Here is a 27,558-nt window from a genome sequence, read left to right as displayed (position 1 = left end):
TTTCGGCTCCCAGGAGCCCCTTCGGGCACTTCCGGTTTTATTGGGGGTCAAAGGTCACGCGTTAATGAATTCATTAATGAGGGGCAATAAATAATTAATGAGAGGGGCGGGGCTTGTCTGGAGGCGTGGTCGGGGAGGAAATGGGTGTGGCCACGAGGTGGGTGTGGCCAGGCTATTGGTGGTGGGCGTGGTCTGACAAGAAATGGGCGTGGTCATGTGAATGTAGGCGTGGCCCCATCATGGTGCGCCTGACATAGTGGGCGTGGTCACGTGTAGGGTAATGAGATGGGCGTGGCCAGGAGTGGGAGGTGGGTGTGGCCAGTGGGGAAAGTGGGCGTGGTCAATGCAAAATGGCCCTGGGCGTGGTCACATCGAGGTGGGCGTGGTCAGCTGAGGGAAATGGGTGTGGCCAGGGAATGGGCGTGGTCACCGCCAGGATAAACAGGTGGGCGTGGTCAGGCTAAAAAGGGGAGTGTCCACAAGATGGGCGTGGCTGAGCTGGCACAAGTGGGCGTGGCCCAGCTGTGGGCGTGGCCTCTCGACGCGGCTCTTGCCGCAGTCCAGGTGCGGGGGGCGTGGCCCAGGAGGGTCAAAGTGTGGTGGGCGTGTCCAGGTGAGGTGGGCGTGTCCAGGCGCGATGCGCGTGGCCCGGGTGGGCGTGTCCAGGTACGGTGGGTGTGTCTAAAGCGCGCATTGGGCGTGTCCGGGTGTGTCCAGGTGCAGCGGGTGTGGTCCGGGCGGGGCGTGTCCAGGTGAGGTGGGCGTGTCCAGGTGAGGTGGGCGTGTCCAGGTGGGCGTGGTCACTTCACCCGGATCTCGGCGTACTCCGGGGGCTCCTCGGGGGGGCCCCGGGCGGGTTTGGGGGGGGGAGGGGCGGCCTCGGGCGGGGCCGTCTGCCCCTCCCCCACCCCCAGCGCCCAACGGCGAAGCCACCGCGCCTGGGGGGAGGGGGCGGGGTCACACCTGGCCACGCCCACCGCACCTGGGACACCCCAGCCTCCCCCGTGGGCCAAAATGGCCCCAAAATCCCCCCCAGGTGTGCCCCAGGTGACCTCAGGTGACCCCAAATCCCCCCAGGTGTGCCCAGGTGACCTCAGGTGACCCCAAAATCCCCCCCAGGTGTGCCCAGGTGTCCTCAGGTGACCCCAAATTCCTCCAGGTGTCCCCAAAGTCCCCAAAATTCCACCTGGGACCCCCCAAATGTCCCCAAACCCCACTCAGGACCCCCCAGGTGTCCCCAAAATCCCCCCCAGGTGTGCCCAGGTGACCTCAGGTGACCCCAAATTCCTCCAGGTGACCTCAAATGTCCCCAAAATCCCCCCCACGTGTCCCCAGGTGTCCCCAAAATCCCCCCAGGTGACTCCAGGTGTCCCCAGGTGACTCCAAATCCCCCCAGGTGACCCCAAAATCCCCCCCAGGTGTCCCCAGGTGACCCCAAACCCCCCCAGGACCCCCCAGGTGTCCCCAAATCCCCCCCAGGTGACCCCAAATGCCCCCAGGACCCCCCAGCTGTCCCCAGGTGACCCCAGGTGTCCCCAAACCCCCCCAGGACCCCCCAGGTGTCCCCAAAATCCCGCCCAGGTGACCCCAGGTGTCCCCACTCCTCACCTGCGACCCCCCCAAATCTCCCTTCAGCCCCTCCCACCCCTTTTGGCCCCGCCCCCTTACCTGCAGTGGGCGTGGCTCCGGGTCCCGCCCCCCCGCCGGGGTCACCGGGGTCACCTCGGGGCTTCCCGACGCCTTCCTGCAGGGGCGGGGCGGGGGCGTGGCCTCGTGAGCTTTGGCTCCGCCCCTTCCCTGCCCCGCCCCCTCTCATGACTCAGTCCCACCCCCCAGTGGGCGTGGCCTAAAGGGGCGGGGCTCGGTGGGTTTGGCTTTGTGTGGGCGTGGCGTGGCGGGTTGTGGGTGTGGCCTCTTTGGGTGTGGCCAGGACTCATTTGCATGGAAAGGGGGCGTGACCTCTCTGGGCCTGCCCAAATATGGGTGTGGCCTCTTGAGGGCGTGTCTCGTTTGTGGGCGTGGCCTAACAGAATATAACATGTGGGCGTGGCCTCCTGAGATGTGACCCGATGTGGGCGTGGCTTCTCTGGGTGTGTCTATTTGTGGGCGTGGCCTCTTCAGGGCAGGTCCCTAAATGGGCGTGTCCCCCATTGGCCACATCTCATTGTGGGCGTGGCCTATTGGACTACACCCATCAGTGGGCGTGGCCTATCTGTCTCTACCTCTCTAAGGTCGTTCCCTATTGGTCTGTACCCCCAGTGGGCGTGGCCTATTGGGATAACCCACTGTGGGCGTGGCCTATTGGACTATACCCATCTGTGGGCGTGGCCTATCTGTCTCTACCTAAGGTCATTCCCTATTGGGCCGTCCCCCCAGTGGGCGTGGCCTCCCCTTCCCCCAGCCCTCCAGGTGGGCGTGGCCCTCAGTGGGCGTGGCCTATTGGGATACCCCACTGTGGGCGTGGCCTATCTGTCCATACCCCTCCATGAGCGTTCCCTATTGGTCTGTACCCCCCAGTGGGCGTGGCCTATTGGGATAACCCACTGTGGGCGTGGCCTATTGGACTATACCCATCAGTGGGCGTGGCCTATCTGTCTCTACCTCTCTAAGGTCGTTCCCTATTGGTCTGTACCCCCCAGTGGGCGTGGCCTATTGGGATAACCCACTGTGGGCGTGGCCTATTGGACTATACCCATCAGTGGGCGTGGCCTATCTGTCTCTACCTCTCAATGGTCGTTCCCTATTGGTCTGTACACCCCGGTGGGCGTGGCCTCCCCTTTTCCCCAGCCCCTCCCCAGTCCCCAGGTGGGCGTGGCCCCCCGGGGGGGCGTGTCCCCGGCGGGGGGCGGGGCTCACTTGCGGCGGCTCTGGCTCAGGTAACAGACGAGGGCGATGACGACGGCGAAGGCGACGACGGCTCCGACCGGGCCCACCTTGGCCCAGACCAGCCCCGCTGGGGGAGGGGACAGGTGGGAGCCCACAGGTGGGACAGGTGGGACAGGTGAGATATGGACAGGTGAGATAAGGACAGGTGAGGTGGGACAGGTCAGGTGGGACAGGTGGGACAGGTGGGACAGGTGGGACAGGTGAGAGTGGACAGGTAGGACAGGTCAGGTGGGACAGGTGAGGTGGGACAGGTGAGAGTGGACAGGTGAGATAAGGACAGGTGAGATGGGACAGGTGAGACATGGACAGGTGAGGGACAGGTGAGATGGGACAGGTGGGACAGGTGGGACAGGTGAGATATGGACAGGTGAGACATGGACAGGTGAGATGGGACAGGTGAGATACGGACAGGTGAGGTGGGACAGGTGAGGGACAGGTGAGGTGGACAGGTGAGATGGGACAGGTGAGATGGGACAGGTGAGATATGGACAGGTGAGATATGGACAGGTGAGATATGGACAGGTGAGGACATGGACAGGTGAGATAGGACAGGTGAGATATGGACAGGTGAGATATGGACAGGTGAGATATGGACAGGTGAGGTGGGACAGGTGAGATGGGACAGGTGGGACAGGTGGGACCCCACAGGTGGGACGGGTGGGACAGGTGAGATGGGACAGGTGGGAGCGGACAGGTGGGACAGGTGAGATATGGACAGGTGGGATAGGGACAGGTGAGATGGGACAGGTGAGGGACAGGTGAGATAAGGACAGGTGAGATATGGACAGGTGAGATGGGACAGGTGAGATTGGACAGGTGAGGGGACAGGTGAGGGACAGGTGAGATATGGACAGGTGAGATATGGACAGGTGAGATATGGACAGGTGAGATAGGACAGGTGAGATGGGACAGGTGAGATATGGACAGGTGAGATGGGATAAGTGAGAGACAGGTAAGGGACAGGTGAGGTGGGACAGGTGAGGGACAGGTGAGATAGATGAGAGACAGGTGAGCTCAGGTAAGAGGCAGACAGGTGTACCCAGGTGTGTTCCTATCCCTCTCAGGTATGCCCAGGTGTGCCCAGGTGTGTTCCTATCCCTCTCAGGTGTGCCCAGGTGTGTTCCTATCCCTCAAGTGTGCCCAGGTGTGCTCCTATCTATCTCAGGTGTGCCCAGCTGTGCTCCTATCTATCTCAGGTGTGCCCAGGTGTGCTCAGGTGTGCTCCTATCCCTCTCAGGTGTGTCCAGGTGTGCTCCTATCCATCCCAGGTGTGCCCAGGTGCGTTCCTATCCCTCTCAGGTGTGCCCAGGTGTGTTCCTACCCATTCTAGGTGTGCCCAGGTGTGCCCAGGTGTGCTCCTATCCCTCTCAGGTGTGCCCAGGTGAGCTCCTATCCATCCTGGGTGTGCCCAGGTGTGTTCCTATCCCTCTCAGGTGTGCCCAGGTGTGCTCCTATCCATCCTGGGTGTGCCCAGGTGTGTTCCTATCCCTCTCAGGTGTGCCCAGGTGTGCTCCTATCCATCCTAGGTGTGCCCAGGTGTGCTCCTGTCCCTTCCAGGTGTGCCCAGGTGTCTTCCTATCTCTCTCAGGTGTTCCCAGGTGTGCTCCTATCCATCCTAGGTGCGCCCAGGTGTGCCCAGGTGTGCTCCTATCTATCTCAGGTGTGCCCAGGTGTGCTCCCATCTATCTCAGGTGTGCTCCTATCCATCCCAGGTGTACCCAGGTGTGCTCCTGTCCCTCTCAGGTGCGCCCAGGTGCGCCCAGGTGTGCCCAGGTGTGCCCAAACCCCCCAATTTCCCCCAATTTTCACCCAATTTCCGCCCTTTTTTCCCACTTCCCCCCCTCCCAGCTACCCCCAGGTGCCCCCAGGTGCCCCCAGGTGCCCTCACCTGCCCCAGGTGTGCCCAGGTGTGCCCAAACCCCCCAATTTCCCCCAATTTCCCCCCAATTTCCGCCCTTTTTCCCCACTCCCCCCCCTCCCAGGTACCCCCAGGTACCCCCAGGTGCCCCCAGGTGCCCCCAGGTGCCCCCAGGTGCCCCCAGGTGCGCTCACCTGGGTGATGGAAGCGCAGCTGCATCCTGGCGGCGCCGTGGCCGTTCCTGGCGGCGCACACCACGGCCAGCCGCGGCTCCAGGCCCCCGCGCAGCGTCAGGGCGGCGCCCACGCCGCCAGGTGAGCTCCAGGTGAGGGCGAAGTCGCGGTGCCCCTCCCCCACGGTGGCGTTCAGCGAGGGCAGCTCGAAGGCCACGGCAGGGGCGGGCACGGCGGCGGCGGCGCAGACGCACCTGGCCAGCCCCTCCCCCACCGGGGCGCAGCGCGACTCCGGCAGCAGCACCGGCGCGTCTGGGGGGAGGGGTTTGCACCCAAATCCCCTTTTTTCGGCCCAAAAATCCCCCTTTTTCAGCCCAAAAATTCCCTTTTTTCAGCCCAAAAATCCCCCTTTTTTCAGCCCCAAAATCCCCGTTTTTTTCCCCAAAAAATCCAATTTTTTCCCTAAAAATCTCCTTTTCTTTCCCAAAAAATCAATTTTTTCCCCCAAAATTCCCAATTTTTTCCCCAAAAAATCCCAATTTTTTCTCCTAAAAATCCCTCTTTTTCACCCCCAAATCCCCCTTTTTCACCCCAAAAATCCCCATTTTTCACCCCAAAATCCCCTTTTTTACCCCAAAAATCCCCGTTTTTTGAGCCCAAAAATCCCCTTTTTTCAGCCCAAAAATCCCCTTTTTTCAGCCCCAAAATCCCCTTTTTCAGCCCCAAAATCCCCGGTTTTTACCCCAAAAATCTCCTTTTTTTCCTTAAAAAAACCCCCTTTTTCACCCTAAAAAATCAAATTTTTCCCCTAAAAATCCCCATTTTTTCCCCAAAAAATCCCTTTTTTTGCACCCCAAAAATTCCCTTTTTTCAGCCCAAAAATCCCCGTTTTTTCCCCCCAAAATCCCCTTTTTTTTCCTTAAAAATCCCCTCTTTTTTTCCCCCCAAAATCCCCCCTTTTCACCCCAAAAATCCCCTTTTTTCCCTAAAAATCCCCCTTTTTCCTAAAAAATCCCTTTTTTTTCCTTAAAAATCCCCCTTTTTCACCCCAAAATCCCCTTTTTTCCCAAAATCCCCTTTTTTTTACCCTAAAAATCCCTTTTTTTCCCAAAAAATCCCATTTTTTCACCCCAAAAATCACATTTTTTTCCTTAAAAATCCCCATTTTTCACCCCAAAAATCCCCCTTTTTTCAGCCCAAAAATCCCCTTTTTTTACCCCAAAAATGCCCGTTTTTTACCCCAAAAATCCCCTTTTTTCACCTCAAAATTCCCTATTTTTTTCCCAAAAAATCCTTTTTTTTCCCTTAACAATCCCAATTTTTTCCCCCCAAAATTCCCTTTTTTCACCCCAAAAATCCACGTTTTTTCCTAAAAAAAATCCCCTTTTTTTTCCAAAAAAATCCAATATTTTCCCTAAAAATCCCCTTTTTTTCCCTTAAAAAATCCCCTTTTTTTTCCCTAAAAATCCCCCTTTTTTCACCCCAAAAATCCCCTTTTTTTTCCGTAAAATTCCCCATTTTTTACCCCCAAAAAATCAATTATTTTCCCCTAAAAATCCCAATTTTTTCTGCAAAAATCCCCTTTTTTCCCTAAAAATCACCATTTTTTCCCTAAATATCCCCTTTTTTCCCCAAAAAATCCCTTTTTTGTCCCCAAAAATCCCCTTCTTTCCCCCCTAAAAAATTCCAGTTTTTTTACCTCCAAAAATCCCTTTTTTTCCCTAAAAATCCCCCTTTTTTCACCCCAAAAATCCCCTGTTTTCCCAAAAAATAATCCCTTTTTCCCCCCAAAAAAATTTCATATTTTTTCCCAAAAAAATACCAATTTTTTTCCCCCAAAAATCCCCTTTTTCACCCCAAAAAAATCCCTTTTTTCCCCTAAAAAAAATCCCCTTTATTACCACAATATCTCAATTTTTTCCCTAAAATCCCCATTTTTCACCCCAAAAAATCAATTTTTTTCCCCCCAAAATTCCCAATTTTTCCCCTAAAAATCCCCATTTTTCACCCCAAAAATCCCAGGTTTTTTCCATAAAAATCCCCATTTTTCACCCCAAAAATCCCCTTTTTTCAGCCCAAAAATCCCCTTTTTTTTCCCAAAAAAATCCAATTTTTTTTCCCTAAAAATCTCCTTTTTTTTCCCAAAAAATCAATTTTTTCCCCCAAAATTCCCAATTTTTTCCCCAAAAAATCCAATATTTTACCTCCAAAAATCCCCCTTTTTTTTTTAAAGAATCCCCATTTTTCACCCCAAAAATCCCCCTTTTTTCCCTAAAAAATCCCCTTTTTTCACCTCAAAAATCCCAATTTTTCCCCTAAAAATCCCTTTTTTTTCCCCCCAAAAATCCCTTTTTTCCCTAAAAATCCCCCAATTTTTCCCCTACAAACCCCATTTCCTCTCCTAAAAATCCCCATTTTTTAACCTCCAAAAAATCCCATTTTTCCTCCTAAAAATCCCAAATTCCCATTTTCCCCATTTTCCCCCATTTCCCCCCATTTTTCCCCAAAACCCCAATTTTTAATTTTTGCCCAAAATCCCCGTTTTTCCCCCCAAACCCCTCTCACACTCCACAGTGCCATTGAAGCCCAGACCGCTCTCACTCCCAAATCCCATTTTACCCCAATTTTCCCCCAATTTTCCCCAATTTTCCCCCAATTTTCCCCCAATTTTCCCCAATTTTCCCCCAATTTTCCCCAATTTTCCCCCATTTTCCCCATTTTCCCCCAAAACCCCAATTTTTATTTTTCCCCAAAATCCCCGTTTTTCTCCCCAAACCCCTCTCACACTCCACAGTGCCATTGAAGCCCAGACTGCTCTCACTCCCAAATCCCATTTTTCCCCCAATTTTCCCCCAATTTTCCCCCAATTTTCCCCCGTTTTTTCCCCATTTTCCCCCAAAATCCCAATTTTTATTTTTGCCCAAAATCCCCATTTTTCCCCCCAAACCCCTCTCACACTCCACAGTGCCATTGAAGCCCAGACTGCTCTCACTCCCAAATCCCATTTTCCCCCAATTTTCCCCCATTTTTCCCCATTTCCCCCAAAATCCCAATTTTTATTTCTCCCCAAAACCCCAATTTTTATTTTTGCCCAAAATCCCCGTTTTTCCCCCCAAACCCCTCCCACACTCCACGGTGCCGTTGAAGCCCAGACTGCTCTCACTCTCAAATCCCATTTTCCCCCAATTTTCCCCCAATTTCCCCCCAATTTCCCCCAATTTTCCCCCAATTTTTTCCCCATTTTTCCCCCAAAATCCCAATTTTTATTTTTGCCCAAAATCCCCGTTTTTCTCCCCAAACCCCTCTCACACTCCACGCTGCCATTGAAGCCCAGACTGCTCTCACTCCCAAATCCCATTTTACCCCAATTTTTTCCCCATTTCCCCCAAAATCCCAATTTTTATTTTTCCCCAAAACCCCAATTTTTAATTTTGCCCAAAATCCCCGTTTTTCCCCCCAAACCCCTCTCCCACTCCACGGTGACGTTGAAGGCCAGGCTGCTCTGCCTGTGCTGCTTCCCCTCCCAAAATCCCAAATCCCATTTTCCCATTTTTCCCCATTTTCCCCCATTTTCCCCCAAAACCCCAATTTTTATTTTCCCCCAAAACCCCAATTTTTATTTTTGCCCAAAATCCCCGTTTTTCCCCCCAAACCCCTCTCACACTCCACACTGCCATTGAAGCCCAGACTGCTCTCACTCCCAAATCCCATTTTCCCCCAATTTTTTCCCCATTTTCCCCAAAACCCCAATTTTTATTTTCCCCCAAAACCCCAATTTTTATTTTTGCCCAAAATCCCCGTTTTTCCCCCCAAACCCCTCTCACACTCCACAGTGCCATTGAAGCCCAGACTGCTCCCACTCCCAAATCCCATTTTCCCCCAAAATTCCCCCAATTTTTTCCCCAATTTCTTCCCCATTTTCCCCCAATTTTTCCCCATTTTCCCCAAAATCCCAATTTTTATTTTTGCCCAAAATCCCCGTTTTTCCCCCCAAATTCCCTCTCACACTCCACGGTGACGTTGAAGACCAGACCGCTCTCAATCCCAAATCCAATTTTCCCCCAATTTTCCCCCAATTTTTCCCCATTTTCCCCCCATTTTTCCCCAAAACCCCAATTTTTAATTTTTGCCCAAAATCCCCGTTTTTCCCCCCAAACCCCTCTCACACTCCACGCTGCCATTGAAGCCCAGACTGCTCTCACTCCCAAATCCCATTTTCCCCCAATTTTCCCCCAATTTTTCCCCATTTCCCCCAAAATCCCAATTTTTATTTTCCCCCAAAACCCCAATTTTTAATTTTGCCCAAAATCCCCGTTTTTCCCCCCAAACCCCTCTCACACTCCACAGTGCCATTGAAGCCCAGACTGCTCTCACTCCCAAATCCCATTTTCCCCCCATTTTCCCCCAATTTCCCCCCAATTTTCCCCCAATTTTTTCCCCAATTTCCCCCAAAATCCCAATTTTTAATTTTGCCCAAAATCCCCGTTTTTCCCCCCAAACCCCTCTCACACTCCACGGTGCCATTAAAGCCCAGACTGCTCTCACTCTCAAATCCCATTTTCCCCCAATTTTCCCCCAATTTTCCCCCATTTTTTCCCCCAATTTTCCCAATTTTCCCCCAATTTTCCCCAAAACCCCAATTTTTATTTTCCCCCAAAACCCCAATTTTTATTTTTGCCCAAAATCCCCGTTTTTCCCCCCAAACCCCTCTCACACTCCACGGTGCCATTGAAGCCCAGACCGCTCTCACTCCCAAATCCCATTTTCCCCCAATTTTCCCCCAATTTTTTCCCCATTTTTCCCCATTTTTCCCCAATTTTCCCCCAAAACCCCAATTTTTAATTTTGCCCAAAATCCCCGTTTTTCCCCCCAAATCCCTCTCACACTCCACAGTGCCATTGAAGCCCAGACTGCTCCCACTCCCAAATCCCATTTTCCCCCAATTTTCCCCCAATTTTTCCCCCATTTTTCCCCATTTTCCCCCAATTTTCCCCCAATTTTCCCCCATTTTTCCCAATTTTCCCCCAAAACCCCAAATTTTAATTTTGCCCAAAATCCCCGTTTTTCCCCCCAAACCCCTCTCACACTCCACAGTGCCATTGAAGCCCAGATCGCTCTCACTCCCAAATCCCATTTTCCCCCAATTTTCCCCCAATTTTCCCCCAATTTTCCCCCATTTTCCCCCCATTTTTCCCCAAAACCCCAATTTTTATTTTTCCCCAAAATCCCAATTTTTATTTTTGCCCAAAATCCCCGTTTTTCCCCCCAAACCCCTCTCACACTCCACAGTGCCATTGAAGCCCAGACTGCTCTCACTCCCAAATCCCATTTTCCCCCAATTTCCCCCAATTTTCCCCCAATTTTTTCCCCATTTTTTCCCCCATTTTTCCCCATTTCCCCCAAAATCCCAATTTTTATTTTCCCCCAAAACCCCAATTTTTAATTTTTGCCCAAAATCCCCGTTTTTCCCCCCAAATCCCCTCTCACACTCCACAGTGCCATTGAAGCCCAGACTGCTCTCACTCCCAAATCCCATTTTCCCCAATTTTCCCCCAATTTTCCCCCATTTTTTCCCCCATTTCCCCCCAATTTTTCCCCAAAATCCCCATTTTTAATTTTGCCCAAAATCCCCATTTTTCCCCCCAAACCCCTCTCACACTCCACAGTGCCATTGAAGCCCAGACTGCTGTCACTCCCAAATCCCATTTTCCCCCCATTTTCCCCCATTTTCCCCCAATTTTCCCCAAAATCCCAATTTTTATTTTCCCCCAAAACCCCAATTTTTAATTTTGCCCAAAATCCCCGTTTTTCCCCCCAAACCCCTCTCACACTCCACAGTGCCATTGAAGCCCAGACCGCTCTCACTCCCAAATCCCATTTTCCCCCAATTTCCCCCAATTTTCCCCAATTTTTATTTTTCCCCAAAACCCCAATTTTTAATTTTGCCCAAAATCCCCGTTTTTCCCCCCAAATCCCCTCTCACACTCCACGGTGACGTTGAAGGCCAGGCTGCTGTGGCCGTGCTGGTTCTCGGCCCTGCACAGGTACTCGCCGGCGTCCTCAGGTGCGGCCGCGGGCAGCTCCAGGCTCACCTGGCGCTCGTAGACGGCCGCGGCGAGCAGGCGGCGCCCGCGCAGCAGCGTCACGATGGGGGCGGGGTGGCTCGAGGCCGAACAGGTGAGGCGCACCTGCTCACCTGCCAGCACCCACAGAGAGCCGTTCAGCACCGGCGGGCGGGGAGCGTCTGGGGACAGGTGAGACACAGGTGGGACAGGTGAGATACAGGTGGGACAGGTGGGACAGGTGAGAGACAGGTGGGAGACAGGTGGGACAGGTGAGATAGATACAGGTGGGACAGGTGAGATACAGGTGGGACAGGTGAGATACAGGTGGGACAGGTGAGAGACAGGTGAGATACAGGTGGGACAGGTGAGAGACAGGTGGGACAGGTGAGATACAGGTGGGACAGGTGAGAGACAGGTGGGACAGGTGAGATACAGGTGGGACAGGTGAGAGACAGGTGGGACAGGTGAGATACAGGTGGGACAGGTGAGAGACAGGTGGGACAGGTGAGATACAGGTGGGACAGGTGAGAGACAGGTGAGAGACAGGTGGGACAGGTGAGATACAGGTGGGACAGGTGAGGCCGAACAGGTGAGGCGCACCTGCTCACCTGCCAGCACCCACAGAGAGCCGTTCAGCACCGGCGGGCGGGGAGCGTCTGGGGACAGGTGAGAGACAGGTGAGGGACAGGTGAGAGACAGGTGGGATACAGGTGGGATACAGGTGAGACAGGTGAGACAGGTGGGACAGGTGAGACAGGTGAGATACAGGTGAGATACAGGTGAGACAGGTGGGATACAGGTGGGACAGGTGGGATACAGGTGGGACAGGTGAGAGACAGGTGGGACAGGTGAGAGACAGGTGAGAGACAGGTGGGAGAAGTGAGATACAATGGGACAGGAGATACAGGTGAGAGACAGGTGGGACAGGTGAGATACAGGTGGGACAGGTGAGACAGGTGAGAGACAGGTGAGATACAGGTGGGACAGGTGAGACAGGTGAGGGACAGGTGAGATACAGGTGGGACAGGTGAGATACAGGTGAGACAGGTGAGATACAGGTGAGACAGGTGAGATACAATGGGACAGGTGAGATACAGGTGAGACAGGTGAGATACAATGGGACAGGTGAGAGACAGGTGAGAGACAGGTGAGAGACAGGTGGGACAGGTGAGGCTGAACAGGTGAGGCGCACCTGCTCACCTGCCAGCACCCACAGAGAGCCGTTCAGCACCGGCGGGCGGGGAGCGTCTGGGGACAGGTGAGACACAGGTGGGACAGGTGAGAGACAGGTGAGATACAGGTGGGACAGGTGAGATACAGGTGGGACAGGTGAGAGAAGTGAGGGACAGGTGAGATACAGGTGAGAGACAGGTGAGATACAGGTGGGACATGTGAGACAGGTGAGAGACAGGTGGGGGACAGGTGAGATACAGGTGAGAGACAGGTGGGACAGGTGAGACAGGTGGGACAGGTGAGAGACAGGTGGGACAGGTGGGACAGGTGAGAGACAGGTGAGAGACAGGTGGGACATGTGAGACAGGTGAGATACAGGTGAGAGACAGGTGAGAGACAGGTGGGACAGGTGAGAGACAGGTGGGACAGGTGAGAGACAGGTGAGACAGGTGAGAGACAGGTGGGACATGTGAGACAGGTGAGATACAGGTGAGAGACAGGTGAGAGACAGGTGGGACAGGTGAGAGACAGGTGGGACAGGTGAGACAGGTGAGAGACAGGTGAGATACAGGTGGGACAGGTGAGACAGGTGAGGGACAGGTGAGATACAGGTGGGACAGGTGAGATACAGGTGAGACAGGTGAGATACAGGTGAGACAGGTGAGATACAATGGGACAGGTGAGATACAGGTGAGACAGGTGAGATACAATGGGACAGGTGAGAGACAGGTGAGAGACAGGTGAGAGACAGGTGGGACAGGTGAGAGACAGGTGGGACAGGTGAGATACAGGTGGGACAGGTGAGAGACAGGTGGGACAGGTGAGATACAGGTGGGACAGGTGAGATACAGGTGAGAGACAGGTGGGGCAGGTGAGAGAAGTGAGAGACAGGTGAGACAGGTGAGACAGGTGAGAGACAGGTGGGACAGGTGAGATACAGGTGGGACAGGTGAGGCCGAACAGGTGAGGCGCACCTGCTCACCTGCCAGCACCCACAGAGAGCCGTTCAGCACCGGCGGGCGGGGAGCGTCTGGGGACAGGTGGGACACAGGTGGGACAGGTGAGCAAAGTGACAGACAGGTGAGATACAGGTGGGACAGGTGAGAGACAGGTGGGACAGGTGAGAGAAGTGAGGGACAGGTGAGAGACAGGTGGGACAGGTGAGAGACAGGTGGGACAGGTGAGAGAAGTGAGGGACAGGTGAGAGACAGGTGGGACAGGTGAGATACAGGTGGGACAGGTGGGATACAGGTGAGACAGGTGAGAGACAGGTGAGATACAGGTGGGACAGGTGGGATACAGGTGGGACAGGTGAGAGACAGGTGAGAGACAGGTGAGAGACAATGGGACAGGAGATACAGGTGAGAGACAGGTGGGACAGGTGAGATACAGGTGGGACAGGTGAGACAGGTGAGAGACAGGTGAGATACAGGTGGGACAGGTGGGACAGGTGAGAGACAGGTGAGACAGGTGAGGGACAGGTGAGATACAGGTGGGACAGGTGAGATACAGGTCGGACAGGTGAGATACAGGTGAGACAAGTGAGATACAGGTGAGACAGGTGAGAGACAGGTGAGACAGGTGAGATACAATGGGACAGGTGAGATACAGGTGAGAGACAGGTGAGATACAGGTGGGACAGGTGAGACAGGTGAGATACAGGTGAGAGACAGGTGAGATACAGGTGGGACAGGTGAGACAGGTGAGATACAGGTGAGACAGGTGAGATACAGGTGAGAGACAGGTGAGATACAGGTGGGACAGGTGAGATACAGGTGGGACAGGTGAGATACAATGGGACAGGTGAGATACAGGTGAGAGACAGGTGAGATACAGGTGGGACAGGTGAGATACAGGTGGGACAGGTGCGATACAGGTGGGACAGGTGAGATACAGGTGAGAGACAGGTGGGGCAGGTGAGAGAAGTGAGAGACAGGTGAGACAGGTGAGACAGGTGAGAGACAGGTGGGACAGGTGAGATACAGGTGGGACAGGTGAGGCCGAACAGGTGAGGCGCACCTGCTCACCTGCCAGCACCCACAGAGAGCCGTTCAGCACCGGCGGGCGGGGAGCGTCTGGGGACAGGTGGGACACAGGTGGGACAGGTGAGCAAAGTGACAGACAGGTGAGATACAGGTGGGACAGGTGAGAGACAGGTGAGAGACAGGTGGGAGAAGTGAGAGACAGGTGAGACAGGTGGGACAGGTGAGAGACAGGTGGGACAGGTGAGAGAAGTGAGGGACAGGTGAGAGACAGGTGGGACAGGTGAGATACAGGTGGGACAGGTGAGAGAAGTGAGGGACAGGTGAGAGACAGGTGGGACAGGTGAGATACAGGTGGGACAGGTGGGATACAGGTGAGACAGGTGAGAGACAGGTGAGATACAGGTGGGACAGGTGGGATACAGGTGGGACAGGTGAGAGACAGGTGAGAGACAGGTGAGAGACAATGGGACAGGAGATACAGGTGAGAGACAGGTGGGACAGGTGAGACAGGTGAGAGACAGGTGAGATACAGGTGGGACAGGTGGGACAGGTGAGAGACAGGTGAGACAGGTGAGGGACAGGTGAGATACAGGTGGGACAGGTGAGATACAGGTGAGACAAGTGAGATACAGGTGAGACAGGTGAGAGACAGGTGAGACAGGTGAGATACAATGGGACAGGTGAGATACAGGTGAGAGACAGGTGAGATACAGGTGGGACAGGTGAGACAGGTGAGATACAGGTGAGAGACAGGTGAGATACAGGTGGGACAGGTGAGACAGGTGAGATACAGGTGAGACAGGTGAGATACAATGGGACAGGTGAGATACAGGTGAGAGACAGGTGAGATACAGGTGGGACAGGTGAGATACAGGTGGGACAGGTGAGATACAATGGGACAGGTGAGATACAGGTGAGAGACAGGTGAGATACAGGTGGGACAGGTGAGATACAGGTGGGACAGGTGCGATACAGGTGGGACAGGTGGGACAGGTGGGACAGGTGAGATACAGGTGGGACAGGTGAGGCCGAACAGGTGAGGCGCACCTGCTCACCTGCCAGCACCCACAGAGAGCCGTTCAGCACCGGCGGGCGGGGAGCGTCTGGGGACAGGTGAGACACAGGTGAGATACAGGTGGGACAGGTGAGAGACAGGTGGGACAGGTGAGAGACAGGTGAGACAGGTGAGAGACAGGTGGGACAGGTGAGATACAGGTGGGACAGGTGAGAGACAGGTGAGATACAATGGGACCGGTGAGAGACAGGTGAGAGACAGGTGAGGAAGATGAAGGGCAGCTGGGACAGGTGAGACTGGTGAGAGACAGGTGAGATACAGGTGGGACAGGTGTGCGGATGCACCTGGGTGTGCTCAGGTGTGCCCAGGTGTGCCCAGGTGTGTCTGAGGTGCCCCCAGGTGCGCCCAGGTGCCCCCAGGTGTGCCCAGGTGCGCCCAGGTGCCCCCAGGTGTGCCTGAAGTGCCTCCAGGTGTGCCCAGGTGCCCCCAGGTGTGTTATAACTGCCCTCAGGTGTGCCCAGGTGTTCCCAGGTGCCCCCAGGTGTGTTATAACTGCCCCCAGGTGCCCCCAGGTGCCCCCAGGTGTGTTATAACTGCCCCCAGGTGTGTTATAACTGCCCCCATGTGCCCCTAGGTGTGCCCAGGTGCCCCCAGGTGTGCTCAGGTGCCCCCAGGTGTGCCCAGGTGCCCCCAGGTGTGCCTGAGGTGCCCCCAGGTGTGTTATAGCTGCCCCCAGGTGTGCCCAGGTGTGCCCAGGTTTGTTATAATGACCTCCAGGTGCCCCCAGGTGTGCTCAGGTGCCCCCAGGTGTGCCCAGGTGCCCCCAGGTGTGCCCAGGTGCCCCCAGGTGTGCCTGAGGTGCCCCCAGGTGTGTTATAGCTGCCCCCAGGTGTGCCCAGGTGTGCCCAGGTTTGTTATAATGACCTCCAGGTGCCCCCAGGTGCCCCCAGGTGTGTTATAACTGCCCCCAGGTGTGCCCAGGTGTGCCCAGGTGCCCCCATGTGCCCCCAGGTGTGCCCAGGTGCCCCCAGGTGTGTTATAACTGCGCCCAGGTGTGCCCAGGTGCCCCCAGGTGTGTTATAACTGCCCCCAGGTACCCCCAGGTGTGCCCAGGTGCCCCCAGGTGCCCCCAGGTGCCCCCAGGTGTGCCCAGGTGCGCCCAGGTGTGCCCCCAGGTGCGCCCAGGTGCGTCACTCACAGGCCACGTGCAGCTCCAGGCTCCGGTTGTGGCGGCCGTGCCGGTTCTCGGCCACGCAGGTGTAGGTGCCGCTGTCCTGGGGGCTCACCTGGGCCAGGTGCAGCGGCAGCGACTCCGCCCCCGGCTCCTCCCGCAGCACCTGCGGCCCCCGGAACCAGGTGAGCAGCGGGGGGGGGCGGCCCTCGGCGGAGCAGCCCAGGTGCACCTGGGAGCCCTCGAGGGCCTCGGCCGGGCCCGACACCTCCAGCACCTGCGGCTCGTCTGGGGAGGGGACAGGTGAGTCAGGAACCTCAAATACACCTGGCCAGGTGAGTCAGGAACCCCAAAAACCTCAAATACACCTGGCCAGGTGAGTCAGGAACCCAAAAAAATCCCAAAACACCTGGCCAGGTGAGTCAGGAACCTCAAATACACCTGGTCAGGTGAGTCAGGAACCCCGAAAATCCCAAATACACCTGGCCAGGTGAGTCAGGAACCTCAAATACACCTGCCCAGGTGTGTCAGGGACACCTCCAGCACCTGCAGCTCATCTGGGGAGGGGACAGGTGAGTCAGGAACCTCAAATACACCTGGCCAGGTGAGTCAGGAACTTCAAAAAATCCCAAAATACCTGGACAGGTGAGTCAGGAACCCCAAATACACCTGGCCAGGTGAGTTAGGAACTTCAAATACACCTGGCCAGGTGTGCCAGGAACTTCAAATACACCTGGCCAGGTGTGCCAGGAACCCCAAAAACCATCGAGAACCTGTCCAGGTGAGTTAGGAACCTCAAATACACCTGGTCAGGTGTGCCAGGAACCCCAAAAACCCCCAAAACACCTGGCCAGGTGTGCTAGGAACCTCAAATACACCTGGCCAGGTGTGTCAGGGACACCTCCAGCACCTGCAGCTCATCTGGGGAGGGGACAGGTGAGTTAGAAACCTCAAATACACCTGGCCAGGTGAGTCAGGAACCTCAAATACACCTGGCCAGGTGAGTTAGGAACCCCCAAAACCATCCAGAACCTGTCTAGGTGAGTTAGAAACCTCAAATACGCCTGGCCAGGTGAGTCAGGAACCTCAAATACACCTGGCCAGGTGAGTTAGGAACCCCCAAAACCATCCAGAACCTGTCTAGGTGTGTTAGGAACCCCAAATACACCTGGCCAGGTGAGTCAGGAGCCCCAAAAATCCCCAAAACACCTGGACAGGTGAGTCAGGAACTTCAAATACACCTGGCCAGGTGAGTTAGGAACCTCAAATACACCTGGCCAGGTGAGTTAGGAACCTCAAATACACCTGGCCAGGTGTGTTAGGAATCTCAAATACACCTGGCCAGGTGTGTTAGGAACCTCAAATACACCTGGCCAGGTGTGTTAGGAATCTCAAATACACCTGGCCAGGTGTGTTAGGAACCTCAAATACACCTGGCCAGGTGAGTCAGGAACCCCAAAAAATCCCAAAATACCTGGACAGGTGAGTCAGGAACCCCAAATACACCGGGCCAGGTGAGTCAGGAACCCCCAAAACCCCAAAACACCTGGACAGGTGAGTCAGGAACCTTAAATACACCTGGCCAGGTGTGCTAGGAACCCCAAAAACCCCAAAACACCTGGACAGGTGAGTCAGGAACCTCAAAAACCATCCAGAACCTGTCCAGGTGAGTTAGAAACCTCAAATACACCTGGCCAGGTGTGTCAAGAACCCCAAAAACCTCAAATACACCTGGTCAGGTGTGGCCAGGTGTGCTCGTCTCCATCCCAGGTGTGCCCAGGCGTGCTCAGGTGTGTTCCTATCCCTCTCAGGTGTGCCCAGGTGTCCCCAAAACCCCCAAATTTCCCCGATTTTCACCGAATTTCCCCCAGATTTCCCCCCAGGTGTGCCCAGGTGCCCCCCAGGTGCTCACACTGCACGTCCAGCGCCACGCCGGCGCTGAATGCCAGGCTGGAGTTGGGCAGGGTCACCTGGCAGCCCAACCTGCGGCCGCCGTCCTCGTGCCAGGTGTGCCCAGGTGTGTTCCTATCCCTCTCAGGTGTGCCCAGGTGTGCTCAGGTGTGTTCCTATCTCTCTGAGGTGTGCCCAGGTGTGTTCCTGTCCCTCTCAGGTGTATCCAGGTGTGTTCCTATCCCTTCTAGGTGTGCCAAGGTGTGCCCAGGTGTGTTCCTATTCCTCTCAGGTGTGCCCAGGTTCGTTCCTATCCCTCTCAGCTGTGCCCAGGTGTGCCCAGGTGTGCTCCTATTCCTCTCAGGTGTGCCCAGGTGTGCCCACGTGCATTCCTATCCCTCTCAGGTGTGCCCAGGTGTGCCCAGGTGTCCCCCAAACCCCCAAATTTCCCTGATTTTCACCGAATTTCCCCCAATTTTTCCCCATTCCCCCCCCCAGGTGTGCCCAGGTGTCCCCAAAACCCCCAAATTTCCCCAAATTTCCCCCCCAGGTGCCCCCCAGGTGCTCACACTGCACGTCCAGCGCCACGCCGGCGCTGAATGCCAGGCTGGAGTTGGGCAGGGTCACCTGGCAGCCCAACCTGCGGCCGCCGTCCTCACCCCAGGTGTGCCCAGGTGTGCTCCTATCCCTTCTAGGTGTGCCCAGGTGTGTTCCTGTCCCTCTCAGGTGTGCCCAGGTGTGTTCCTATCCCTCTCAGGTGTGCCCAGGTGTGCTCAGGTGTCCCCAAAATCCCCAATTTTCTCCGATTTTCCCCGAATTTCCCCCAAATTTCCCCCCCAGGTGCCCCCCAGGTGCTCACACTGCACGTCCAGCGCCACGCCGGCGCTGAATGCCAGGCTGGAGTTGGGCAGGGTCACCTGGCAGCCCAACCTGCGGCCGCCGTCCTCGCGCCGGGCGCGGAAGCGCAGCCGCGACACCACGGAGGCGGCGCCGGCCGAGTCCTCGCGCCACTCGCGCTCGGAAGCTTCCGGAAGCTCCTGGGCCCCTTCCCAGCGCAGGCGCGGCCGCTGGCGCGGGCACGAGTCGGGCACGCGGCACCGCAGCTCGGCCGGGGCGCCCGCCACCACCTCGGGGGGCACCTCCAGCACCGGCTCCTCTGGGGGCAGAGAGGGAGAAAATTTGGGGTGAGAAATGGGAAAAATGGGGCTGGAAGTGGTGAAAATCTCTGGGGTTTATCCCCAAAAAATTGGATTTAAATACCCCAAAATACCCCAAATTTATCCCAAAAAATGGGATTTAAATACCCTAAAAATCCCCAAAATTTATGTCAAAAAATTGGATTTAAATACCCCAAAAATCCCCAAAATTTATGTCAAAAAATGGGATTTAAATACCCTAAAAATCCCTGGGTTTTAGCCCAAAAATTCCCCAAATTTATCCCAAAAAATGGGATTTAAATACCCTAAAAATCCCTGGGTTTTAGCCCAAAAATTCCCCAAATTTATCCCAAAAAATGGGATTTAAATACCCCAAAAATCCCCCAAATTTATCCCAAAAATCCCCCAAATTTATCCCAAAAAATTCCCCAAATTTATCCCAAAAATTTGGGTCTGGATGCCTCAAAAATCCCAAATCCGGCCCCTTTTAGCCCAAAAAAATGAGGTAAAATAAACCCAAAAATCCCCTCCCGCCACCACCTCGGGGGGCACCTCCAGCACCGGCTCCTCTGGGAAAGGGAGAAAATTTGGGGTGAGAAATGGGAAAAATGGGGCTGGAAGTGGCGAAAATCCCAAATCCGGCCCCTTTTAGCCCAAAAAAATGGGGTAAAATATCCCCAAAATCCCTGGGGTTTAGCCCAAAAAATGGGATTTAAATACCCCCAAAATCCCTGGTTTTTAGCCCAAAAATTCCCCAAATTTATCCCAAAAAATGGGATTTAAATACCCTAAAAATCCCTGGGTTTTAGCCCAAAAATTCCCCAAATTTATCCCAAAAAATGGGATTTAAATACCCTAAAAATCCCTGGGTTTTAGCCCAAAAATTCCCCAAATTTATCCCCAAAAAAGGGATTTAAATACCTTAAAAATCCCTAAAATTTATGTCAAAAAAATGGGATTTAAATACCCTAAAAATCCCCAAAATTTATGTCAAAAAATGGGATTTAAATACCCCAAATTTATCCCCAAAAAATGGGATTTAAATACCCCCAAAATCCCCAAAATGTATGTCAAAAAATGGGATTTAAATGCCCCAAATTTATCCCAAAAAATGGGATTTAAATACCCTAAAAATCCCCAAAATTTCTGTCAAAAAATGGGATTTAAATACCCCAAATTTATCCCCAAAAAATGGGATTTAAATACCCCAAAAATCCCCCAAATTTATGTCAAAAAATGGGATTTAAATACCCCCAAAATCCCTGGGTTTTATCCCAAAAAATGGGATTTAAATACCCTAAAAATCCCCAAAATTTATGTCAAAAAATGGGATTTAAATACCCCAAATTTATCCCCAAAAAATGGGATTTAAATACCCCCAAAATCCCTGGATTTTAGCCCAAAAATTGGGAAAATTCCTCAAAAATCCCCCAAAATTCCCTGAAAGACCCGAAAAACTCACTCCAAACATCCTGAAAATGGGAAAAAAGTCCCAAAAAATTCCAAAAAAAATCCCAAAATTTCTCCAAAAATCTGACGCCAAACTCTCTAAAAAATCGGCAAAATTCCTCCAAAAATCTCCAAAAAAATACCAAAAAATCAAAAAAAAATCCCCCAAAAAATCCCAAAAAATCCCAAAAAATCCCCCCAAAAAATCAAACAAAAAATCCCCAAAAAAATCCCAAAAAATCCCCAAAGATCCCCCCAAAAAATCCCAAAAAATCCCCAAAAATCCCAAAAAATCCCCCAAAAAATCCCAAAAAATCCCCAAAAAAATCCCAAAAAATCCCAAAAAATCCCCAAAAAAATCCCAAAAAATCGCCAAAAAAATCCCCAAAAAATCTCAAAAAATCCCCGAAAAATCCCAAAAAATCCCCCCAAAAAATCCCAAAAAATCGCCAAAAAAATCCCAAAAAATCGCCAAAAAAATCCCAAAAAATCCCAAAAAAATCCCAAAAAAATCCCAAAAAATCCCCAAAAAAACCCAAAAAATGCCCAAAAATCCCCAAAATAATCCCAAAAAATCCTAAAAAAATCTAAAAAAAATCCCAAAAAAACCCCAAAAAATCCCAAAAATCCCAAAAAAATCCCAAAATTTCTCCCAAAAAATCCCCCAAAAAATCCCAAAATTTCTCCAAAAATCTGGCTCCAAACTATCTAAAAATCGGCAAAATTCCTCCAAAAATTGCCAAAAAAATCCCCAAAAATCCCCAAAAAAATCCCAAAAAATCCCAAAAAATCCCCAAAAAATCCCAAAAATCCCAAAAAAATCCCAAAATTTCTCCCAAAAAATCCCCCAAAAAATCCCAAAATTTCTCCAAAAATCTGGCTCCAAACTCTCTAAAAATCGGCAAAATTCCTCCAAAAAAATCCCAAAAAATCCCGAAAAAATCCCAAAAAAACCCCCAAAAATCCCCGAAAAAATCCCAAAAAAATCCCAAAAAATCCCAAAAAAACCCAAAAAAATCCCAAAAAATCGCCAAAAAAATTCCCCAAAAATCACCAAAAAATCCCCCCAAAAAATCCCAAAAAATCCCAAAAAATCCCAAAAAAAATCCCAAAAAATCCCAAAAAATCCCCAAAAAATCCCAAAAAATCGCCAAAAATATCCCAAAAAATCGCCAAAAAAATCCCAAAAAATCCACAAAAAATCCTTAAAAATCGCAAAAAAAATCCCAAAAAATCCCAAAAAATCCCCAAAAAACCCTTAAAAATCGCCAAAAATCCCCAAAAAATCCCCCAAAAAATTCCCAAAAAATCCCCAAAAATCCCAATTTTCCCAAAATCCCCGGCATTGCCCCCAAAGTTCACTCACCCAGCACCTCGAGGGTGGTGTGCTCGCTGAAGCTGTACTGGTTGTACCCTCCCAGGTCTCCCCTGAAGTAGTAGCGCCCCCCGAGCTCGGCGCTGAGGGGGGGTCCCAGCTCCAGGGAGCAATCCCGCAGCCCGGGGTCCCCCACGGAGCCCAAATCCACCCAAAATGCCCCAAAATGCCCCAAAAATCCCCAAAAAAAATCCTAAAAAATCCCAAAAAAATCCCCAAAAATCCCCCCAAAAAATCCCAAAAGATCCCCCAAAAAAATCCCCAAAAAAATCCCAAAAAAATCCCAAAAAATCCCCAAAAAAATCCCAAAAAATCCCCAAAAAAATCCCAAAAAAATCCTAAAAAATCCCCAAAAATCCCCCCAAAAAATCCCAAAAAATCCCCCAAAAAATCCCAAAAAATTGCCAAAAAATTGCCAAAAAAATCCCAAAAAATCGCCAAAAAAATTCCAAAAAATCGCCAAAAAAATCCCCAAAAATCCCCAAAAATCCCCAAAAAATCCCCAAAAAATCCCAAAAAATCCCCCAAAAAACCCCAAAAAATCGCCAAAAAAATCCCAAAAAATCCCGAAAAAATCCCGAAAAATCCCCAAAAAATCCCCAAAAAATCCCAAAAAAATCCCAAAAAATCGCCAAAAAAATCCCAAAAAATCCCCAAAAAAATCCCCCAAAAATCCCCAAATATCCCCAAAAAATCCCCAAAAATCCCAAAAAATCGCCAAAAAAATCCCCAAAAATCGCCCAAAACCCCCCAAAATCCCCAAAAATCCCCCAAAATCCCAAAAAATCCCCCCAAAATCCCCAAAAATCCCCAAAAATCCCCCCAAAAAATCCCGAAAAAATCCCAAAAATCCCCAAAAAATCCCCAAAAAAATCCCAAAAAATCTCAAAAATCGCCCAAAAAATCCCCAAAAATCCCAAAAAAATCCCAAAAAATCCCCAAAAAAACCCCCAAAAAATCCTAAAAAATCCCCAAAAAATCCACAAAAAAATCCCAAAAAATCCCTAAAAATCTCCAGAAAAATCTCAAAAAATCCCAAAAAATCCCCAAAAAAATACCAAAAAATCCCCAAAAAATCTCCAAAAATCCCAAAAAATCCCCAAAAATTTCCAAAAAATCGCCAAAAAATTCCCAAAAAATCCCCAAAAAATCCCCAAAAAAATCCCAAAAAATCCCCAAAAATCCCCAAAAATCCCCCCAAAAAATCCCCAAAAAATCCCAAAAAATCCCCAAAAAATCCCAAAAAATCCCCAAAAAACCCTTAAAAATCGCCAAAAAAATCCTAAAAAAATCCCAAAAAATCCCCAAAAAAATCCCCAAAAAATCCCCCAAAATTCCAATTCCCCCCAAAATTCCGAATTTCTGACTCACCCAGCACCTCGAGGGTGGTGTGCTCGCTGAAGCTGTACTGGTTGTACCCTCCCAGGTCTCCCCTGAAGTAGTAGCGCCCCCCGAGCTCGGCGCTGAGGGGGGGTCCCAGCTCCAGGGAGCAATCCCGCAGCCCGGGGTCCCCCACGGAGCCCAAATCCACCCAAAATGCCCCAAAATGCCCCAAAAATCCCCAAAAAATCCCAAAAAATTCCCAAAAAATCCCCAAAAAATCCCCCAAAAAAATCCAAAAAATCCCCAAAAAATCCCCCAAAAAATCCCAAAAAATCCCCCAAAAATTCCCTAAAAATCGCCAAAAATCCCAAAAAATCCCAAAAAATCGCCAAAAAAATCCCCAAAAAAATCTCAAAAAATCCCAAAAAATCCCCAAAAAAATCCCAAAAAATCCCAAAAAAAATCCCCAAAAAATCGCCAAAAAAATCCCAAAAAATCCCCAAAAATCCAAAAAAAATCCCCAAAAATCGCCAAAAAAATCCCAAAAAAACCCCCAAAAAATCCCAAAAAATCCCAAAAAAATCTCAAAAATCCCCCAAAAAATCCCAAAAAAATCCTCAAAAAATCCCAAAAAATCCCAAAAAATCCTCCCAAAAAATCCCCAAAAAACCCTTAAAAATCGCCAAAAAAATCCCAAAAAATCCCCAAAAATCCCCAAAAAATCCCCAAAAAAATTCCCAAAAAATCCCAAAAAAATCCCCAAAAAATCCCCAAAAAATCCCCAAAAAACCCTTAAAAATCGCCAAAAAATCCCCAAAAAATCCCCAAAAAAATTCCCAAAAAATTCCCAAAAATCCCAATTTTCCCAAAATCCCCGGCATTGCCCCCAAATGTCACTCACCCAGCACCTCGAGGGTGGTGTGCTCGCTGAAGCTGTACTGGTTGTACCCCTCCCAGGTCTCCCCTGAAGTAGTAGCGCCCCCCGAGCTCGGCGCTGAGGGGGGGTCCCAGCTCCAGGGAGCAATCCCGCAGCCCGGGCTCTCCCACGGAGCCCAAATCCACCCAAAATGCCCCAAAATGCCCCAAAAATCCCCCAAAAAATCCACAAAAAAATCCCAAAAAATCCCAATTTTCCCAATCCCCCCCAAAATTCCGAATTTCTGACTCACCCAGCACCTCGAGGGTGGTGTGCTCGCTGAAGCTGTACTGGTTGTACCCTCCCAGGTCTCCCCTGAAGTAGTAGCGCCCCCCGAGCTTGGCGCTGAGGGGGGGGTCCCAGCTCCAGGGAGCAATCCCGCAGCCCGGGGTCCCCCACGGAGCCCAAATCCACCCAAAATGCCCCAAAATGCCCCCAAAAATCCCCCAAAAAAAATCCTAAAAAATCCCAAAAAAAATCCCCAAAAATCCCCCCAAAAAATCCCAAAAGATCCCCCAAAAAAATCCCCAAAAAAATCCAAAAAAATCCCAAAAAATCCCCAAAAAAAATCCCAAAAAATCCCCCAAAAAAATCCCAAAAAAATCCTAAAAAATCCCCAAAAATCCCCCCAAAAAATCCCAAAAAATCCCCCAAAAAATCCCAAAAAATTGCCAAAAAATTGCCAAAAAAATCCCAAAAAATCGCCAAAAAAATTCCAAAAAATCGCCAAAAAAAATCCCCAAAAATCCCCAAAAATCCCCAAAAAATCCCCAAAAATCCCAAAAAATCCCCCAAAAAACCCCAAAAAATCGCCAAAAAAATCCCAAAAAATCCCGAAAAAAATCCCGAAAAATCCCCAAAAAATCCCCCAAAAAATCCCAAAAAAATCCAAAAAAATCGCCAAAAAAATCCCAAAAAATCCCCAAAAAAATCCCCCAAAAATCCCCAAATATCCCCAAAAAATCCCCAAAAATCCCAAAAATCGCCAAAAAAAATCCCCCAAAAATCGCCCAAAACCCCCCAAAATCCCCAAAAATCCCCAAAATCCCAAAAAATCCCCCCAAAATCCCCAAAAATCCCCAAAAATCCCCCCCAAAAAATCCCGAAAAAATCCCAAAAATCCCCAAAAAATCCCCAAAAAAATCCCAAAAAATCTCAAAAATCGCCCAAAAAATCCCCAAAAATCCAAAAAAATCCCAAAAAATCCCCCCAAAAAAACCCCCAAAAAATCCTAAAAAATCCCCCAAAAAATCCACAAAAAAATCCCAAAAAATCCCTAAAAATCTCCAGAAAAATCTCAAAAAATCCCAAAAAAATCCCCAAAAAAATACCAAAAAATCCCCCAAAAAATCTCCAAAAATCCCAAAAAATCCCCAAAAATTTCCAAAAAATCGCCAAAAAAATTCCCAAAAAATCCCCCAAAAAATCCCCAAAAAAATCCCAAAAAATCCCCAAAAATCCCCAAAAATCCCCCCCAAAAAATCCCCAAAAAATCCCAAAAAATCCCCCAAAAAATCCCAAAAAATCCCCAAAAAACCCTTAAAAATCGCCAAAAAAATCCTAAAAAAATCCCAAAAAATCCCCAAAAAAATCCCCAAAAAATCCCCCCAAAATTCCAATTCCCCCCCAAAATTCCGAATTTCTGACTCACCCAGCACCTCGAGGGTGGTGTGCTCGCTGAAGCTGTACTGGTTGTACCCTCCAGGTCTCCCCTGAAGTAGTAGCGCCCCCCGAGCTCGGCGCTGAGGGGGGGTCCCAGCTCCAGGGAGCAATCCCGCAGCCCGGGGTCCCCCACGGAGCCCAAATCCACCCAAAATGCCCCCAAAATGCCCCAAAAATCCCCAAAAAATCCCAAAAAATTCCCAAAAAATCCCCAAAAAATCCCCCCAAAAAATCCCAAAAAATCCCCCAAAAATTCCCTAAAAAATCGCCAAAAAATCCCAAAAAATCCCAAAAAATCGCCAAAAAAATCCCCAAAAAAATCTCAAAAAATCCCAAAAAATCCCCAAAAAAATCCCAAAAAATCCCCAAAAAAATCCCCAAAAAATCGCCAAAAAAATCCCAAAAAATCCCCCAAAAATCCAAAAAAAATCCCCAAAAATCGCCAAAAAAATCCCAAAAAAACCCCCAAAAAATCCCAAAAAATCCCAAAAAAAATCTCAAAAATCCCCCAAAAAATCCCAAAAAAATCCTCAAAAAATCCCCAAAAAATCCCAAAAAATCCTCCCAAAAAATCCCCAAAAAACCCTTAAAAATCGCCAAAAAAATCCCAAAAAATCCCCAAAAATCCCCAAAAAATCCCCAAAAAAATTCCCAAAAAATCCCAAAAAAATCCCCAAAAAATTCCCAAAAAATCCCCAAAAAAACCCTTAAAAATCGCCAAAAATCCCCAAAAAATCCCCAAAAAAATTCCCAAAAAATTCCCAAAAATCCCAATTTTCCCAAATCCCCGGCATTGCCCCCAAATGTCACTCACCCAGCACCTCGAGGGTGGTGTGCTCGCTGAAGCTGTACTGGTTGTACCCTCCCAGGTCTCCCCTGAAGTAGTAGCGCCCCCCCGAGCTCGGCGCTGAGGGGGGGTCCCAGCTCCAGGGAGCAATCCCGCAGCCCGGGCTCTCCCACGGAGCCCAAATCCACCCAAAATGCCCCAAAATGCCCCAAAAATCCCCAAAAAAATCCACAAAAAAATCCCAAAAAATCCCAATTTTCCCAATCCCCCCCAAAATTCCGAATTTCTGACTCACCCAGCACCTCGAGGGTGGTGTGCTCGCTGAAGCTGTACTGGTTGTACCCTCCCAGGTCTCCCCTGAAGTAGTAGCGCCCCCCGAGCTCGGCGCTGAGGGGGGGTCCCAGCTCCAGGGAGCAATCCCGCAGCCCGGGCTCTCTCCCACCAGCCTCGCTCGGCCCTCGAAGCTCTCGTGGACCCCCCCGGGCCGGGACCTGGCGACCACCGGCGGTAATTCTTGGGGTAGGGGCTGCCGAAAGTACCAGAGCCCCTGCACCGAGCCCGGCCGCAGCTCCTCGGGGAACGAGAAGCGGCACGGGATGGAGGCGCACGAGCCCCGCCAGCCCCGCCACCGCCGGAAGGCATCCACCGCGCCCAGGAGGCGGCCGCAATTCCT

General features: G+C 51.1%; 1 protein-coding gene across 1 annotated transcript; it reads right to left on the bottom strand.

Moving 5' to 3' along the window:
• Window positions 1–27,558, bottom strand: MAG (myelin associated glycoprotein; the record flags this gene model as incomplete). Its single annotated transcript, XM_059837706.1, has 9 exons — window positions 1–938; window positions 1,669–1,744; window positions 2,857–2,953; window positions 4,939–5,229; window positions 10,901–11,161; window positions 16,354–16,614; window positions 19,076–19,372; window positions 23,569–23,718; window positions 27,333–27,558. Coding segments are annotated over 9 exons (1,797 nt in total), but the record flags the coding sequence as incomplete, so codon positions are not given.

This window comes from Haemorhous mexicanus, unplaced genomic scaffold (genome assembly GCF_027477595.1).
Source record: "Haemorhous mexicanus isolate bHaeMex1 unplaced genomic scaffold, bHaeMex1.pri scaffold_218_ctg1, whole genome shotgun sequence".
Classification (NCBI taxonomy): domain Eukaryota; kingdom Metazoa; phylum Chordata; class Aves; order Passeriformes; family Fringillidae; genus Haemorhous; species Haemorhous mexicanus.
Note: the sequence above shows the minus strand (reverse complement) of the source record. Positions and strands in the feature narration are given on the sequence as shown.